This window comes from Papio anubis, chromosome 15 (genome assembly GCF_008728515.1).
Source record: "Papio anubis isolate 15944 chromosome 15, Panubis1.0, whole genome shotgun sequence".
NCBI classification, from domain to species: Eukaryota; Metazoa; Chordata; class Mammalia; order Primates; family Cercopithecidae; genus Papio; species Papio anubis.
This window is the reverse complement of record NC_044990.1, coordinates 305,205-324,072: the sequence shown is the minus strand read 5'-3', so window position 1 is coordinate 324,072 and position 18,868 is coordinate 305,205. Positions and strand designations below refer to the sequence as shown.

The 18,868-nt window shown below is 40.3% G+C and overlaps 1 protein-coding gene across 8 annotated transcripts in view; it reads right to left on the bottom strand.

Annotated features, from left to right (window-relative positions):
- Positions 1-877: 877 nt before the first annotated feature.
- Positions 878-18,868, bottom strand: part of XPO4 (exportin 4) — a 109,744-nt gene continuing 91,753 nt past the window's right edge. For 6 of the 8 annotated variants that reach the window (XM_009191570.4, XM_021929453.2, XM_003913640.5 and 3 more), the window contains 7 exons: positions 16,567-16,860; positions 15,882-16,062; positions 12,627-12,745; positions 11,003-11,133; positions 10,016-10,133; positions 9,507-9,599; positions 878-5,926 (listed from right to left, as the gene is read on the bottom strand). In XM_009191570.4, the coding sequence (XP_009189834.1) occupies positions 5,729-5,926; positions 9,507-9,599; positions 10,016-10,133; positions 11,003-11,133; positions 12,627-12,745; positions 15,882-16,062; positions 16,567-16,860 (1,134 nt within the window). In that variant the 3' untranslated portion in view covers positions 878-5,728. The other 2 variants (XR_639490.4, XM_021929451.2) reach the window with 2 other exon arrangements.

The window sequence follows — 18,868 nt, the reverse complement described above, 5'->3', positions numbered from 1 at the left end:
ACTCCAGCCTGGGCGACTGAGCGAAAATCCGTCTCAAAAAACAAACAAACAAAACTGTCTTATAATCTAATCAGCCAGTCAAAGGCATCACTCATAAGCAACCAAACTGTATTTTTGGAGAGCCCCATTAAAGATGTCTTTTAAAAAAGCAGTTACAGATTTTTATATATTTGGGACCTTTGAAATCATCTGTGGCTCTCAAACGACAGATGATTAGCTTGTGTCTACGGCCCCACACTTGGTAATGAAAGAAAGGAAACAAAAATACACTCTAATTGGTTTTCTTAAACAACTTTTCTTTATCCACCTTTGGAGGGGAATAAATCTCAATATAACCTAAATAACAACATTACAAATCAAAGAATATTCAAAGCAAATTCAGGTTAAAAATGAACATTTTAAAAATGCATTTTCTTTAAAAATTAACTTTTCACTTCATATGTTTACAAGATTTAACACTAGGCAAAGGGTGGATCTGTCTAGCACACCATAAGATGGTAATTCACCACTTTCCCTGAAAGGCCAAAAAGAATGACTCAAACTGCTAAAAGTATTTACTAAATATGCACCAAAGATAATCACTTAACTGTGAAATTGTTTTTAAGGCTGTGGGCTGAGATAAATATTATAAAATATAGACAAAATTGTTATATTTCTAATACTGGATATTCTGTGAGTACCAGGGGTTCTCCCAGAAGGTAATAGAAATCTTGATTTTTATCTGTACAGATGTCTTCATTTTTTTAAGTTTAAAATTATTTTAGGACTGTGTAATGTCCCCAGTGTCAATCTTCCTATAATGGTAAAGAAACTAGCACCATTTCAAGGAGTTTCATAAAACAATCTAGCTAAATACCCATGAACAAATCACACATGGTCAAAACAAAAATGTAATAAAAATATTTAGTGACAAGACACATTTTAACTCCCATTTATGAATTTTAAAAATACAAATAAAATTTTATCAACCTGATATTCAGCCTATAACTGGCTCAATACATAGCCTTAATTTATTTCCTAAAACCATATTGCAGCATCTTCTGAAAAACTAAATGCAACTTTATACCTTCATTAGTTATGTTAATAGAGGTAATATTTAAATAGTACACTCATCCCTGGGTCTTTAAAAAAAACTGAAAAGTCTTAGTGTAAGTTTAAAATTTTAATATTTATAAATTTAAAAAATTTTACACGTGCTGAGTGGTAGCAGTGCTGACATTTTTGTGACCATTAAACCACAAACTCACTGCATAGAGCTTCTTTCTACAGAGAATCAAATCACAATACCAACATTTGCAATCTGTAATAATTTTATGTGGTAAAAGACACCACACCAGGAAGCCTGGGCTCAGAAAACACTTGAGGTCAGATCCCCAGTAGGTACATAGTGCAGATGCAGTATGTAATTTCAGGCTAGGAAAATTAGCTACTAGTATGTATCTGACAGTTCCTAATAGCTAAGAGGCCTAAGAATGCAGACTGGGGGGAAGAAAACAAAACCAAAACCAAAAAAAAAAAAAAAAAACCCACCTCTCCAATTGCTGGGAGGGCCTGGGAACAGGCAAAGATCCAACCGCAGCGGGAGAGGAGGGTAACGATGTGAGCTTCACGTGGGTAATGGGCAAGCCACACCACCCAACTCTGAGGAGGGAACTGCCACAGCCGACCTCAGCATTCCGGTCTTTACTAAGACTTCCCCACAGAACACTACAGCAGGAAACCGATTCTTCATTCATTCCCTTAAAACAGAATGAATGCCCAGTATGAAACTTCTATTTTTATTGAACCAAACATATTCTTTGGTTAACTATGTCATGGGTTCCCACTGTAATCAACCAAGCATACTTCACATATTTTATATCTAAATGAAAATATGCTTAAAATTCAGCCGGAACCATGGCACTTCACATCAATGTGAGCTCAGCAATATGCCTAATTTGGACATTTTAATTTTAGAAAACCAATTTTTAAAAATTCTTAAATGCAGTGTTTTCAGAACATAGTTACCAAGTCGGAGAATAACCACTTACATTTAAAAAACAGTTTAACACATTATAATATCCTCAAATCAACAATGTTGTTTTGTGGGAAAGCTTACAGAAAATTATAATGTTAAACCTCATAGCCAAATCAGTTCCTCATTCTCTGGTTTTAAAAAACACAAACAAACCTGAAGAAGTCCTGAGGTTCCTTCTGACTTAAAAGGTTAATGTTTTATTCAGGAACCAATAATAACTCCTCATCAAAGACAGCTAACTCAGTAAGGTCTACTGACAACCACCTCTAACAACAGAGGTGGCACACAGATAAAAATTGTAACAGAGAAAAGTATTATTTCAGGGTTCAGAATGATGCTGTATATTAGGAGACTCAAACTTGTAATCCTTGAAACTGACAGCTAGTTCCCTTCAATACTTGAGGGGTTCATAGAAGTATTAACAGAAATGGGAAACATGGTGATATTACAACTATAAAGACTTGACATTTTTGGTAAAAGAGAAAGTTCAAAGACAGTTAAGCGGAGTGTTAAATAATGCTGACTGGGGGGAAATTGTATAGATACTTGCTTTTCAAATGAAAATCGTGGACAAGTAGTAGTAACCATCTCATCTGAACAGAGTAATGTAAATAATTAGATACACCGTTTACAATGAAATAAGACTAAATTCTTAAAATTAGTTTGAAAAAACCCTGCAGTTTGTTTACATTAAATGTCACACTTTACACCAGACAAAAACTCAATGCAGTGATGTTAACATGCGACTGTGTTCTAACAGAGGTGGCCAGCCTGTAAGACCCAAATAACGGTGTTGGAAAGGACACTGTCAAATACTGTCAGGTAGTTTTGCTACTGAGGCAGCCACCCATCCAGCACAAGGACCATGAAAGCAAATCAATCCTTTTAACAAAACAAGAACACAGTTACAGGTGCTACTACAGTAACAGACTGTGAAAGTACAAAGTCTTTCGTGATTGTGCCTTGGGAAATAAATGGGTCAAGGAAAATGAGAAACAAAGGATGTATGGAAAACTAGAGGTTAAAGGATACTATACGAACAACAGAAATTTTATAAAACAAAAATCTAAAAATGAAATACTTGACAGTATCCCTTTGACATATATAAAAGAGGGTACAAATAATGTTTTTGTTTTAAAAAATGTTTTAACAACAGTCAGTTTTAACAGAAAAAAAAAATCAACTGACTAGAATTAAGCCAGTGTTCTTGAGACCCACTGGGCCAAGAGCATTAAAACAAAACAAGACAGGAGAAGTTAATAAACACGCTGAAGACAAAACTGGACAAAATAAAACACAAAGTGAACAAGCATCCAATCAGGCAAACACGCACACAACCACTCTGAAAAGGTCTAGCCGTTGCAACTCAGTGGCATCCCCATCACCTAAAAAATGGTAGTGGCTTCTCCTCACCCCAGTGTGCCAACATTCAACATTCTGGTGATCTCGTAAGTATTATTTGGTCCAATCTGAGGAAGGTCTTTTTAAACTAAAACTAGTCTAATGAAATTAGACCTCAGGAATATGGAGGTGAGATTTTCTATTTTCAGTACTGTAATAGGATCTGGGCAAATTCTGCAAATATGTTGCCATCTGGATAAAAGTTGTTAAATATAGATGCCTTTTTACTTACCAAGGCATTCCTTTCCCACTCATCTTTATTTTTAAGAACTTGATTATAGTTTTGTCATGGCGCGTGGACCTGTCCAGTCAATTGTGTGTTTCAGTGCCCTTTGGTAAAGACACTGTACTTAGCACACACAGATACACATAATTCACAGCGGCTGAGAAAGCCGGAGGGCGCTGGGACACACAACACCAAGAACAATGCAGAACAAACAGATTACTGCTGCATGTCACTTCAGGTTTTTTAAGGGAAAAAAAAAAAAACACCAAAAAATAAATGCATCAAAGTATTTTTTAAAATACAGAAACGTGTACTTCAGGATGACTGGTATTAGTTTCCTTCCTAGCAGTCTTTTCAAGATGTTTTTGCTTCCCCTTAATTGTGACTCGATGGTGATCAAATTGAGAGAAATGTAAGTTATGGCCCAAGGCCCTGCATTCACATCTACCTAACATCACATGCACAGGTTGGATGTAATTTAGATGCTCCAGTTTTGTTAACTGTTAATAACACAGAATTATACAAAGTTTTGCACAGTATCACATGTAATGACATATATGCTATATGCAGTCAGGTAGAAAAACTGTATTTGCAGAATGGTGTAGCAGATAGGTGTCAGGAACATGGTGGAAGCAGAGTTTCATGAGTGCACCTGTGCCAGAGTCCTCTACCTGTCACTGTGTTGTGAAAGTATTGCAATGAGTGGAGTTTCATATGTCTGCTGTGTATACATTAGCTTTTATTTCCACAATGTAAGCTGGCACACTGAATTAGGGGAGCATGGCAGCTGTATAAAAATCCTGATTAAAAGATCTAACTAGAGGATCTAAAGTGAATTTTTAATCTCTGAAATTAAATTCACTGGCTCCCATGACTGGAGAAGAATTATTGCCCCTAATGCCCCAACGTGCAATAGTCTGTGTGAATCAGTAATTCACATCCTTTAAAATAATTATTGCTTTAGCAAGCCATTTAGAATAGATACGGGCTATGTGGCTGGATAGAAACACACTCAAAAAGTTAGACTAGACGGGAACAAGCCTTTCATTTCACTGATAAATCTACATAAATACACGATCGAAAGGGGCAACAGGTTCATAGCAGCTAACACCCTAAACCAACTCTGAAGCATCAAGACGTGGTTTCTTACTAAAACAAATCAGCTGTTTTTGTACTTTCCTCTTAAAATTAAGGCAATGAAATGGCTACAGTTCCTAAGGTTATTTTTATAGAACAAAAATATACATGTATTTTCCTCCTCAAGTTCAGGCATCAGAGTATGATTAGTGACTTGTATTACACAAAACCTGCAATGCTGGATTGATGTAAGAGAGACAGAGAGAAAAGAAAGAGAGAGAGAGAGACAGAAAGCAAGAAAAGCAAGCAAGCAAGAAAGCAAGCGAAGAAACAGCCAACAAACCCCTGGTGATGTCTCCCCTTCCTGCTGAATTATAAACCCAATCATCAAAGGGAGGAAAAGCTAGAAAGCGTAAAACCTCTGAAGAGTTTTCAATGTCTCTTTCATTGATTCAAAACTTTTGGGGTGACGGGAAGGAGAAGCTTATTAACATGAAGACTCCTGGGCCCAGCAACCAGACATTAAGACTCTGAAGGTCTACAGATGGCGCTGGGCCTAAGAATCTACCTTTTCACCAGCTCCTCAAGTGATGCAGGCGATCTATGGAGCTGTTGAGAAACACTGCCTAGCATATATCCATTTCATATTTAATGACAAAAATTCTAAACTTTGGCTAGCCACCTAGGTTAAAAGGAAAAAGGCACTGCATATGTATTTCGTGGTGCCCATATCTGTTTGCACATATATGGAATTTCATTTTGAAAATTTTAAATCATCATTCAAAATCTAAAAGACATATGTATGACAGATTGTGGCTAACACTTAACAGCAGAAGCTGATGCCAAGTTGACCTCTCCTGTTTCACTGTATTACATACATATCAAAGTTTCAGGCTCTCCAAAATCCAAAATGGCCAAATGAACTGAGGAATAGGACAAGACTCAAGTCAACTTTCAGCAATTCAGTGCACTTTGCAGAAAGGATCTAAAGCATGAAGTTACGTTGTTTATTTTACACAAAGGAGACCACCGACATTTGCCATAAATTCTTCTAAACTCTTTAAGAAGGCCATCTTCTGCTTGCGGTCCAGCGTGGGAGGAGTGCTGCTTGCAGTGAGCTTGTTGAAGGCATCTGCTAATCTCTGGTAAATAACTGGGTCTTGCTGACTTGACAGTAATGTTTCGACCAGTTCAGAATATTCAGCCTATTGAAGAGACAAAGGAAACACAAGTATCCTCCTTAGAATATCATACAAGTAGATCATATCAGTTACTGGACTGTGGGGTTCCAAAAGGCAGGGGCACATTTTAAGAGCTAACATGTAGAGTAATTCAGCATTTAAGTACTACTGTTTGAAAACCTTTTACGGGCCGGGCGCGGTGGCTCACGCCTGTAATCCCAGCACTTTGGGAGGCCGAGGCGGGCGGATCACAAGGTCAGGAGATTGAGACCACGGTGAAACCCCGTCTCTACTAAAAATACAAAAAATTAGCCGGGCGCGGTTGTGGGCGCCTGTAGTCCCAGCTACTCGGGAGGCTGAGGCAGGAGAATGGCGTGAACCCGGGAGGCGGAGCTTGCAGTGAGCCGAGATCGCGCCACTGCACTCCAGCCTGGGCGACAGAGCGAGACTCTGTCTCAAAAAAAAAAAAAAGAAAAAAAAAGAAAACCTTTTACACGAATTAATTCATCTATCATTTACAAAAGCTTTCAGACAGGTACTGTTTCTATTCCTATTCCAGAGGTGAAAGTTTCAGCACTCAGTGAGGTTTAGTGATATGGCCCAGATCAAGCCAGAGTCCAGGCAAGGTAGCCCCAAGACCCACGTGATAAATAACTTTGTTGTGCTGCCTCTTCAAAGCACATTATTCCTATTTATTTTGCATTTTACACATAATCTAAGTCTGCAGTAGTTCCCCAGAGGTTAATAGGGATATATTGTACACCCAGTTCTGAGGACAGCAGTGTGCACAAAGACAGGATAGGCAGGAGCCTTTTGGGAGGAGGGGGCGGAGAAATATATTCCAGCGCCTTCTCCAAGTGGAGCAGGGCACTCTGAAAGCTCCAAACCGGCATTGTGCCCAGCAGCTCTTAGAGAAAGGGCAGGAAAAGGACTTTAGTAAATATAGGAATATGGGAAATTTTCTATTTTTAATAGTCTATTATAAAAGCTTATAAAGGAAAGTGGAAGAAGGTTTAGGCTGAAGGGAAATTCAACCAGGACAGAGGTAAGCTCTCAAAAAATGCTGGCCTGGAGGCCGGGCACCATGGCTCACACCTGTAATCCTAGCACTTTGGGGGGCCCAGGCGGGCGGATCACGAGGTCAGGAGATAGAGACCACCCTGGCTAACACGGTGAAACCCCGTCTCTACTAAAAATTAAAAAAAATGAACCAGGCGTGGTGGTGGGCGCCTGTAGTCCCAGTTACTCAGGAGGCTGAGGCAGGAGAATGGCGGGAACCCGGGAGGCGGAGCTCGCAATGAGCAGACATCGCACGACTGCACTCCAGCCTGGGCGACAAAGTGAGACTCTGTCTCAAAAAAAAAAAAAAAAAAGCTGGCCTGGCCAGACATAGTGGCTCAGGCCTTTAATGCTAGCACTTTGGGAGGCTGAGGAGGGAGGACTGTTTGAGCCCAGGAATTTGAGACCAGCCTGGGCAACACAGTGAGATCCCACCTCTAAAAAACATTTAAAACTTAGGCAGTTGTGGTGGTGCACAGCTGTAGTCCCAGCTACCTGGGAGGCTGAGGTGGGAGGATCGCTTGAGCCCAGGAGGTTGAGGCTGCAGTGAGCCATGACTGCTCCACTGCACTCCAGCCTGGGCAACAGAGTGAGATCCTGTCTCACTGCAACCTCTGCTTCCTGGGTTCAAGTGATCGTCCCACCTCAGCCTCCCAAGAGTCTGGGACTACAGGCATGCACCACCATGCCTGGCTCATTTTTGTAATTTTAGTAGAGACGGGGTTCTGCAATGTTAAGCAGGCTGGTCTCAAGCTCCCGGCCTCAATCGATCCACACACCTTGGTCTCCCAAAGTGCAAAAATTACAGGCATGAGCCACTGCGCCTGGCATGCTGTAATTTTTCACTGGCTTCTTGGGCTATCATGATAGACCAAAATGGTGAAACCAAACGTTAATTACATTTGGAAAAGAAGGGTAAGGTGCAGCATCCCAATCCCCAACCATGGAGCCAGAGCGGCGCCCCTGACTGCCCTATCCCAGGGACAGTCCTGTTCACAGGCGACCAAGTATAATCTCCTATCATTTCCCTACTCACAAGAAATGGCAGAGGTGGCAAGGCGTGGGGCTCACACCTGTAATCCTAGGCACCTTGGGAGGCCGAGGCGGGTGGATTATTTAAGTTCAGGAGTTCTGTACAAGCCTGGGCAACATGGTGAAACTCCGTCTCTACAAAAAATAAGCCAGGTGTGGTGGTGCACACCTGTAGTCCCAGCTACTTGGCGAGCTAAGGCAGGAGGATCGCTTGAGGCCAGGAGGCCAAGGCTGGAGTGAGCAGTAATTGCACCAGCGCACTCCAGCCTGGGTAATAAAGTGTCTCAAAAAAAAAAAAAAAAAAAAAAAAGTGAGATGGTAGAGCCTCTGGGGCCAGGCAGCAGGTTTCATACTGGCCATTCCTAAAACCTGCTCTTTTCTACAGTGTGCAAATATGTTAAAATGGAAGGGGAGGGGAGGGGAGGGAGGAAGGGACAGAGGGTGGAAGCGGGAGGGAAAGGGAAGGAAGGGAGGGAGGGAGGAAGAAAGGAAAGAAAAAGAAAGAGATAGAAGAAAAGAAAAAAGAGAGAAAGAAAAAAGAAAAAAAGAAAAGAAGGAGGGAGAGAGGATCAGAATGTAATGGTTTAAATATATGCAGACAAGACGACTACCTTGCTAGTAAGCAACAAGTATATCAAATGACAGAGAAAGGGCACAGATTTGAGAGGGGGTACCACCGGCAGAAAGTGGCAGCCTACGGCAAAGAGCAAGAAATAAAGCCCCAGAGCACCTTCAGCTTGGGGCACAGATGTTACGGGAAATCTAGAGAAAGGAGGTCTTTAAAATAGTGTGGAAGACCTCCTCTAAACCCTTTTTAAAGATGGAAATAAAATGCCATAGCTTCTTGGCCATGCTGGGAGGTGTATATATATACATATATGTGTGTATATATATATGTGTGTATATATATATGCATGGGAGAGGAAAATGGGAAACTGAGGCAGCAAAATATTCAATATGGTCCTTTTCATAAATTTCACAGGCACCTATTCTATCAGAAGCGGGGAGACAGGGAAGCTAGCCTAACTCTTCTATTAACCCCATTATCAGTGATGCTTCAGAGTCTTTAAAAGATCAACAAAATGAAATAATATACTGTTTTCTACAATATGCAATAAAATACTGTCTTCCATACTGTCTGAAGGCAGACTCTTCCTTGTCTGCCATCTTGTTTCTCTTACAAAACCATGAGTTCTTCACATACCCATTATGTATTCGTCATTCCTAGCACAGGCTTTGGGGCAGTGACCATTACAAAAGATGGTTCATAATGGTGGAGGACAAAAAATAAATGCTTTGAACTGTCAAACAGCTGTCAGATAAACACCAACTGACATGGGAAAGCTAATAAAGAAGCTAAGAAATATTGCCTCACTGAATCAGAACTGAGACACTGAGGCACTGCGTCACAGATCCTGTAAGAAAGGGGGGATTAATGACCCACCATCTATCTCAACAATTTCTTTGCAAAACAGAATGAGAAGAGTCCCCTGAAAAGAGGCATGTCCAGTACCTGGTGCAAACACACCAACGTGTAGAAAGCTTCGCCAGCCGCAGTGGTCATCTCTGTGTTGTGCTTTTGCAAAACCAGCATATCAAAAACCAGCTGAAATTACATTAAGACTTCTAAATAAAAACATAGGATGATCATATATCCTCCCGTCCCTCCCCAGTCCAAAAAAGAAAAAGAGAGGGTTGTTATTCTATTTATTAAATCAATCTGAAATTTTCCTTAATGTTTAAAAAAAAAAAAAAAAGATATTGCAACTTGCTGTGGTATCTGAATAATCAACAATATCAAATTCCCTCAATATTTACCATATCAATCTTCAAGAACACAAAAAATAGTGGATGAGAATATGTCCATGAAGAGTTGATCTCCAGGAAATAACAGTGAACAGGAAGTCATGGTTTCCTCGCCCCCGCAAGAATGGAAGCATTTCCTCATTTGAATGCAGAATTCTGTGTACCGACTATACTTTTGAAAGTAGATGATTTTCTGACCTACCACAGACATCTTACCTTCAGAAAGTGCCGTGTTGCTAGAAAAAGTGGTGAGTCTGTTTCTTGTGCTTTTGCACACTGTTCAGCTAACGGTGTCAGGGCCTCCAGGCAGAGCTGGCAAACCTCCGAACTCATTCTGATCATGAAGGTCAAAGAACAAACTCGATTGGATATATTCGATTTATAAAAGATAAAAAAAAATTATAGCTAGTGTTAAACAGATGAGTGTTTCTAGAAATGAATACAGATACACAAGCAGACTCCTGGGCAATATCTTCACTGAGTTATACAAGGAAAGATTTCCAGTGTTCTTCAGATCGCCTGTAAGGGTTCTGGGTTTGAGCCTGGTGATGCATAGCTTGTTTCAGTTTATGATACATACAACTTATTAAAAAGTCGTATTATTCTCTACAATCACAGCTACGACCAGAGACCCAGCTCAACATTACTAATGGGACCCTGATGAAGGGGTAACTCTGGAACCAGGACCGAATGCCTCAGAGATCTGTGAAAGGACAGGACGAGGCAAACTAACGAAAGAAACAGAGCAGTTACAGAAGTGACCGGTTTTTGTTTTTTGGTTTTTTTTTTTTGAGACAGAGTTTCACTCCTATTGCCCAGGCTGGAGTGCAATCGCGCAATCTCGGCTCACTGCAACCTCCACCTCCCAGGTTCAAGCAATTCTCCTGCCTCAGCCTACCGAGTGGCTGGGACTACAGGCGCACACCACCACGCCCAGCTAATTTTTTGTATTTTTGTAGAGATGGGGTTTCACTATGTTGGCCAGGCTGGTCTTGAACTCCTGATCTCAGGTGATCCACCCGCCTTGGCCTCCCAAAGTGCTGGAATTACAGGTGTGAGCCACCGCGCCTGGCCCAGGGTTTTTCAAGAAATAAAATTGAACCACAAAAGAAAAACGAAAAATGTGAACTTAAAACACTTTTCTTTAAAGGAAGACCTTTTTCCCCAAGTGACAAGTAACAATGATGTTCATTTAAAGGATATGATGTCATTCCTAATTCTAGGGAGTACATCAGACTTTTAAACAGATCCTCAGGAAGCTGTGGTATTTTTTCAGGAAAAATCTCACAAATAAATGTGATTAGTTTGTAGTATTGATTACAAAGGGTTGGAAACTGAAAAAGAAATATTAAATTATTTGGATGCTCATTAGTATCCAATTTTTATTTTCATCAATGCAATAAAGTAACTGACAAGCTTCTAAATATAATGATTTCTTTAAAACATGTACAAGATATAGAAAACATGAAGACCAAACTAAATGTAAAAACAGGTACAAATAAAGGGCATATTTTAGTAACTACTATGAAACAAAGTAATAGTCTAAACAACGATCTTCTAGATAGTTAATAAAAGCTAAGGTCAATTTCAGATACTCTATGTTTACCCTGAAAAAGTAAACAAGGCAGCCAGATTTAAAATTATTAAACAACTTGGGAGTAAAACCGTTTTGTAAATGTATTTCCATTCAAGTGTGTTGAAAAAATTCAAGAAGGTTAATACAAATTGTGAAGACTATGCACAGAGCAGAGTATTCGGTCTTTACGCTTCCAAAACATTCTTCCAGTTTACTACCCTAGAGCACTGAGGTAAAAGTAGGTAATATGGTTTAACCACACTTAAGAAAAATACACACTTAAATGTTTCCTGGCTTGTTTAAACAAACCCTACATGCAAATCAATATGAAGAGTTGACTAAACTTCCTCATCCTGCTGGCTGGCTGCCGCGTGAATACCATGGATCATCAGCGTTGTTTCCAAGAGTCAGAGACGTTCTCGAGGAGGGAAGCACACGGTTCGACCCTGCTGTGCTGGCAACTGACAGGACCCATTCTTCTCGTACGTACTCACCTTCCGGACACTTCTCAGCCTCTACTCTCTTACTTCCTCCTACTCTCCTCCCTTGTCTTTATCTCGTGTGTGTGTGCACGCACACAGGCACATACACAAAGTCCTCCTTTCCTTTCCACCCGTGTCCTCATCCCCACCCTTATCCTGCTATGAGAACTCATGACAAGAGACCTCCCTCTAGGGTACTTATGGATGGTAGAAAAATGGTGCCCCACCACCACCACACCCTCAATATTAACTGGCAAAACCAAGGCATAACGTAGTCAGAACGTGCAAAAACTTTAAAACAGCATCAGTCTTGGATGCTTACCATCCCATTTTTACATGGTGCCCCCTGGAAAATGCCTTCCTTCGCTCAATCCTTTAACCTGAGAATGATGTTCAGAAAGTATCAGAGGAAAACACTGAAACTTTTAACTTACTTTATTCCCTTAGTGACAAATTATGAGGTAATCAAAACTGCTAACAGAATGTTGTTTCTAAAAGGACAGGCTTCTTTCTGTAGCACTCCCTGACAAAACGAGTCACTAATGTGTGGGTGCCTGCAGGACTCTGGGGCAGAAACAGAGACTGAGTAAGGGCCCATGTTACTGAGAAGCACGCACAAGTAACCATTAATGAAAATGCAAAAACTGCATCTTCATGTGCATTTAACAGATACAACTGCTTAATTAAATCACAGACATATTCTTGTCTAAAGTATCTTTGAACTTCAATTACATATAGTTGTATGTTGACATTCAATTTCATTGATTACCTTCAAGAGATCCTGTGACATCAAGGGCAGAATTAGGTTTACTCCGTACAACACAACATCCGCTGCTGACACAGATCTGTTTGCTGCTTGACCTGGCTCATGTCCTCTAAACACTTCATCTATTAAAATAAAAGGATGCAGGCTTATGGTGGTAATATCGATAAATCTTCCAAGTATGTATTCTACCTTTATGAAAATAAACTCACCCCTAGAGGCTAAATAAATCAATGAGTGAATAATAGAGAATCTGATCTCGTCCTGCCCAGTCTCTGGCGAGCAGATGCAGGGGACAGCACACCCAGGGGTGAAAAAAAGGATCTGAGACCCCAGCCCTGTGTCATCCTTTTGAGTTTTATTAGGGGATATGAGTACTTGATACGGAAGTATTGGGGAGGTTAAGAGCAAGGGACAGTCTAGAAATAAAACTAATGCTTAATCAATGTTTTGAAATATAAAATCTACTGGCATAGTAGCCATAATATGAGTTAAACAATTTCTATAGAAATATCCATTTGATTTCAAGTGTGTATAATATTTCTAAGCTTAAAAGGAATGCAGGAAATATAGAAATTAAAATGTTACATAAAAAAGAAAGTAATTTTAAAAAGGACAACCAATATGACAAAGGTTATCGTTCTTAATACATATGACTTATATCTAAATTAATGAGAATACTAAGACTTACACAGACAAATTAACATCTCTAAACAAACATTTATCAAAGTCTTGACTCTAAAGGAAAACAGTCCATTCCAACTATTAATCAAGCAATACAAATGTTAAAAAGATACTACTTCTGATTCATTACATTAAAAATAATTCGTAAAAATGATTAACATTTCATTGCTGGTAAGGATAAAATGTGGTTAACCTCAAAAGCAATATATTAAGACCATTTTGAGCATTCTATCTATTAAGGATATAATCAGAAATTCAGACAGCCTTGTCCACAGAAATGATCAGTGCATCACCATTTATAAGTGTAAAAAGGTAAATATTCCAGATGTCCAATATTAGGAAACAGGTTAAATTCCAAAATGTGGAATGCCACACAACCATTAAAAATATCATCACAGATTCTAATGACAAGGGAAAGGTTAACACTACATTAAACAAAACGACAGAATATAAAATTGAATTTAGTTCACAGCTTGCCAGGAGTAAAAGCAAAACAAAAGCAAGCTTGTATTTAGAGCATGATCACAAAGAAAACAAAAATAACCAAAAAAGAAATTCCTAAAATGGAATGTACAATTGACTCTGGATGGTGTCCAAAAGCAAGCATGATTTTTCTGTCTCTATATTTACAATTTTTTTCTATTAAGAGCATATTTCTTATAACAACAACAACAAAAAGATCAAATGAGGGGTCTGTCTCTACTTAAAATCCACTTGTTAAGCCTAATGCTGAACTTCTCCCCTGGAATCCGAAAATAAGACAAATCTGGTAGTACGTCAGAAACAACTAGGAAATGTAGTCAAAATATAGATTTCTAGCGTTAATAGGTCTGAGATGGGGCCTGAGTGGGGGCATAGAATAAGAATCCAAGAAAATGGTTATACTATGTCTAGAAATGAAAAATTTGAAACAATGAGCTGATTTATGATACACAGGGTAATCATGACAGTAAATCACCTAAACATATACATGTTTTATCTCTGGGTCTTAACATTTAGTTACAGATTCCTCTGGGTACAAGGTTCTGAGCCTGGGGTCCTGACACACCTGGAAAATTTATAGAAGGTTTCCAAGAGTTCATGAACCAACTAATACTGTATTAGTAAGAGGTTAAGAATGCTGGGCACAGTGGCTCACACCTGTAATCCCAGCACTTTGCGAGGCTGAGGTGGGAGAATCATTTGAGCCTGAGGCTGAGGCTGCAAAGAGCTATGATCACGGCACTACACTCTAGCCTGGATGACAGAGGGAGACCCTGCCTCTCAAACAACAACAAGGAAAAAAAAGAAAAAGTTAAGAACTCCTGGATTAGGCAGAAATGACCTGAAGAAAGTTAGAAAACTTGGGTGAGAGGCTGGGCCTAAAAACAGACCAGAAAGAATTCACTGAGGAAAAGTGAACTTGTACAGTGCTTTTCAGACTATCTCACCTTGGTACCCCTAGTTAACTGCAAAAAAATAAATAAATAAACAGTAAACCTTCTACACTGTGAAGTTGATGGTACCTAGCTCAGGGCAGATACTGGAAAAACCATGGCCCAAGAATAAAAAAAAGAAAAAAAACAACAACCATGGGCCAGTGAATAAGGAATATGAAAAAAATAAGGAAACAGAACAATCTCAAGGATTGGGATAAAAAAGTGGGTATTATAGCACCCAACTTAGAATCTTACAAGGAAGGAGCCAAAAATATCCACCACCCTACATGTCTGCACAACATGTAACAGGAGAGGCCAGATATGACTCATTTTTCTCTTATGAAACAGGATCCATTTTGTTTGAAGGCAAGGTGGGCAGTGGGATAGGAGGGGAGTGAACTCTACAGCACTGAAAACTACACAAATATATGAGGTTTAAATTACTGATCCGGGTCTTGCCTGTAACAGCAACTATCTTTTACCTACTGATTGTGAGACACAATGCTAGGCACCAAAGACACTTGACAGCTGATCCTTCAAACACGCTGAAAGGTATTTATTATGATACCCATTTGACCAGCTAGTAAAGGCACAGGCAAGCGAATCCACTCCCCCATCATACTGTAGGTGAGACACTAGGCTAGGTCTTCAAAGTGTGGGCTGTGAACTCCAGAGAGCAGTGCTTCCCATCCCAACAGGGCTTTCCAAGCCGCACTCCGGAAAGTGCTAGGGTTTGCCGGGGTGGCCACCTTGGGGGACACGGGAAGGGACTGGCATCTGGAGTCATAGGCTGGGATTTGAATCCCGGTCCTGGTTAAGTATCTGTGGTCAAGTGACTTAAGCTCTCTGTGCCTCTGTTTCCTCATCTATAAAGTGAGAATAACACAGGACTGACTCCACACCATTGTGAAAGGTAAGAATAGTGCTTGGCATTTAGTAAGATCTGAAGGAATGAGAGATACTATTTCCATTATTCTCACAAGAGGAAAGTCAAGCAAGAGGGCCGCTGGCCCCACCCTCGCTTCGACCACAGAGATCTCCTTTCCTTTATTCCACAAATCGAACGTCCTCATGAGATGTCTCTTACAGAAAACAATCCTTTGCTTTAATAAAAAGGAGAGTAACAACAAAGTTTAAAAACCATCGCGTTACATTTTACCTGTATCACTGAAATCTATGAATTCTTTGGACAGCAGGTTAGTAAGAAGCTCCATAATGAGAAGCAGGTCTTGGTATTGCTCTTCTTCTGCTGTAACATCTATTCTTTGCCGCCCTAAATTATTCTTGGAATATACTTGCAACAAAGTAAGGCAGGCTTCATATAAGTTCATAGCTTTGGACTGCAAAAAAAAAAATGCACAAATTATGCTACTTGGTAGAATGTATTTGAGAAACAAACACTGATATATTTCTTTATAGCTGAATTCCAAGAGTAGCAATAATTCTTGCTTTAAACTACATTAAAACAATAATAATTTCTAAAAAGCATATATTAATATATTATTTTTAAAATTTTACCCCTTTTCTAACAAAATTTTAGGACAAAAATTTATATTCAGGTGCAGCAAACCACCAGGGCACACATATACCTATGTAACAAATCTGAACGTTCTGCACATGTATTCTGTTTCTTTTTAGAAGATATTAAAAAAAAAGAATTTATATTCACTCAACATGACCTTCTCTGAATTATAAGTTCTTTTTAAAAATCTTTTTGAAAATCTTTTGAAGGAATAAAAGTATTCTTTAAGATAATACTAATCAAATTTGAAGTAAAGATCTATTATTTTATTACAGCTTTAAAGAGTTTTAATCCTGAAGGGATAAAATGAGAAAGTGCTTACCTCTCCAAGATAGCATATCTGTTTATGTGCAACTTCAACAAAAACTTCTATAATGAGATTGACAGTCTCTGGAGTATTCTTGTAAACTTCCATCAACCCAATGCAATTGGTAAGGAAGTCCATTAAAAAATTAAACAGGATTGCTACGTTGTCAATCTGGGTAGCCTCAGCAATGCCACACAGGGCCTCCAGTGTGGCAGTGATTTCCTGCTTGACTTCCTCTTGCTGACACATCTGCTGGAAGTTTTCTTGGTTTATTACTCTTAAGAATCGCTGCTGAAGTGGCTGAAGAACCTATAAAAATTAACCAGGAATTTTCTTAAAGCTCAGTTCACATGCTTTATTTCCTCTGCTTGGATAAATACTCACTTTCCAAAACATTTCTAATTGTTGGAGGCAGGACAAGCACATAAAGAATATCTAAACCAGACTTTACATTCCCCATTTTGAGGGTCATCCTAACTTCCGGCTCATGTAAAGACAGAACACCCAAAGCATGGGACATAACTTTCTCTCTGCCACTCAAAGAATTCTGCCGTTTCCCTCCATCTCCTTCCAAGTAATTAGCCAAAAAGGAAAAAACAAAGATAAACTTTATTACAAAACCAGACAGCAAGCCACATTTGGCCTATGGGCTGCAGCCTGCCAACCTCTAGAGTGAAGCCCAACACAAAGCTCTCGCCTGTTTTTCTTCCTTTTTCCTTTACCTAATTCCTCTTGGCACAGAACGTAACTTCAGATAATCAGTCCTGCCCTGTATGTAAGAGTACTCATATTCAAGAGGACAGCATCTTAATTTGACTTAAAGCTGTCCGTATGATAATACAATTGTTTAAAATAAAAATACTTAGTCAGTCTGGTTTCCCCTGGATTTGAAGTCACAAACAACTGCCTAATTCCATTACTGTGCCCCTTCTCAAACCCTAAGGGCCCTCTAGACACAAGCACTGCAGGCTGGCAACCTACACACACACTGGCAACTCTTGGTCCTTGATTTAAAGCCTATTAAATAATGCACCCGGCCGGGCGCGGTGGCTCCAGCCTGTAATCCCAGCACTTTGGGAGGCCGAGACGGGCGGATCATGAGGTCAGGAGATCGAGACCATCCTGGCTAACCCGGTGAAACCCTGTTTCTACTAGAAAATACAAAAAACTAGCCGGGCGAGGTGGCGGCGCCTGTAGTCCCAGCTACTCAGGAGGCTGAGGCAGGAGAATGGCGGGAACCCGGGAGGCGAAGCCTGCAGTGAGCTGAGATCCGGCCACTGCACTCCAGGCTGGGCGACAGAGCGAGACTCCGTCTCAAAAAAAAAAAAAAAAAAATTTATGTGCCCATGGTTGTTATGGGTCAAACTGTGTCCCTCAAAAACTCATATGTGGAAATCCAAACCCCAGGACATGAACTTATTTGATAATAGAGTTGGCCAGACGTGGTGGCTCACGCCTATAATCCCAACGTTTTGGAAGGCTGAGGTGGGCGGATTACCTGAGGTCAGGAGACCAGCCTGGCCAACATGGCAAAACCGCATCTCTACTAAAAATACAAAAATTAGCCGGGCGTAGTGGTGTGCACCTGTAATCCCACCTACTCAGGAGGCTGAGACAGGAGAATCGCTTGACCCAGGAGGCAGAGGTTGCAGTGAGCCGAGATCACACCACTGCACTCCAGCCTGAGTGACAGAGCAAGACTCCATCTCACAAAGAAAAAAGAAGAAAATAGGGTTGTCGTAGACGTAATTAGTTCAGGTGAGATCATACCAGAATAGGGTGGGCCCTAATTCAACGTAACTGGTACAGAAAGGGGAAGTGTGGATGCACACACACGGCGGGAGCACGTGAAGATGAAACGTAACTGGTACAGAAAGGGGAAGTGTGGATGCAGACACACGGCGGGAGCACGTGAAGATGAAACGTAACTGGTACAGAAAGGGGAAGTGTGGATGCACACACACGGCGGGAGCATGTGAAGATGAAACGTAACAGGCCTGAGGGGAGGTGTGGATGCACACAGCGGGCGTGAGGAAGAGGCAGGGATCAGGGTGATGCATTTACAAATCAAGGAATGCCAAAGACTCCCAGCAAGCTACCGGAGGCTACAGGTTTTCCCATAGAGCCTTCAGAAAGAACAAACCCCGCAGACACCTTATAGCTTGGACTTCCAGCCTCCAGAAGCAGGAGAAAACAAATTTCTATTGTGGTATTTTGTTACAACAGCCCTAGGAAATGACTATCATGGTTAATCTGCATCTTATTCGAGACAGGAGAATGTTTCCCTGATCCCTAATGACGATTTAATAGGCCAGTC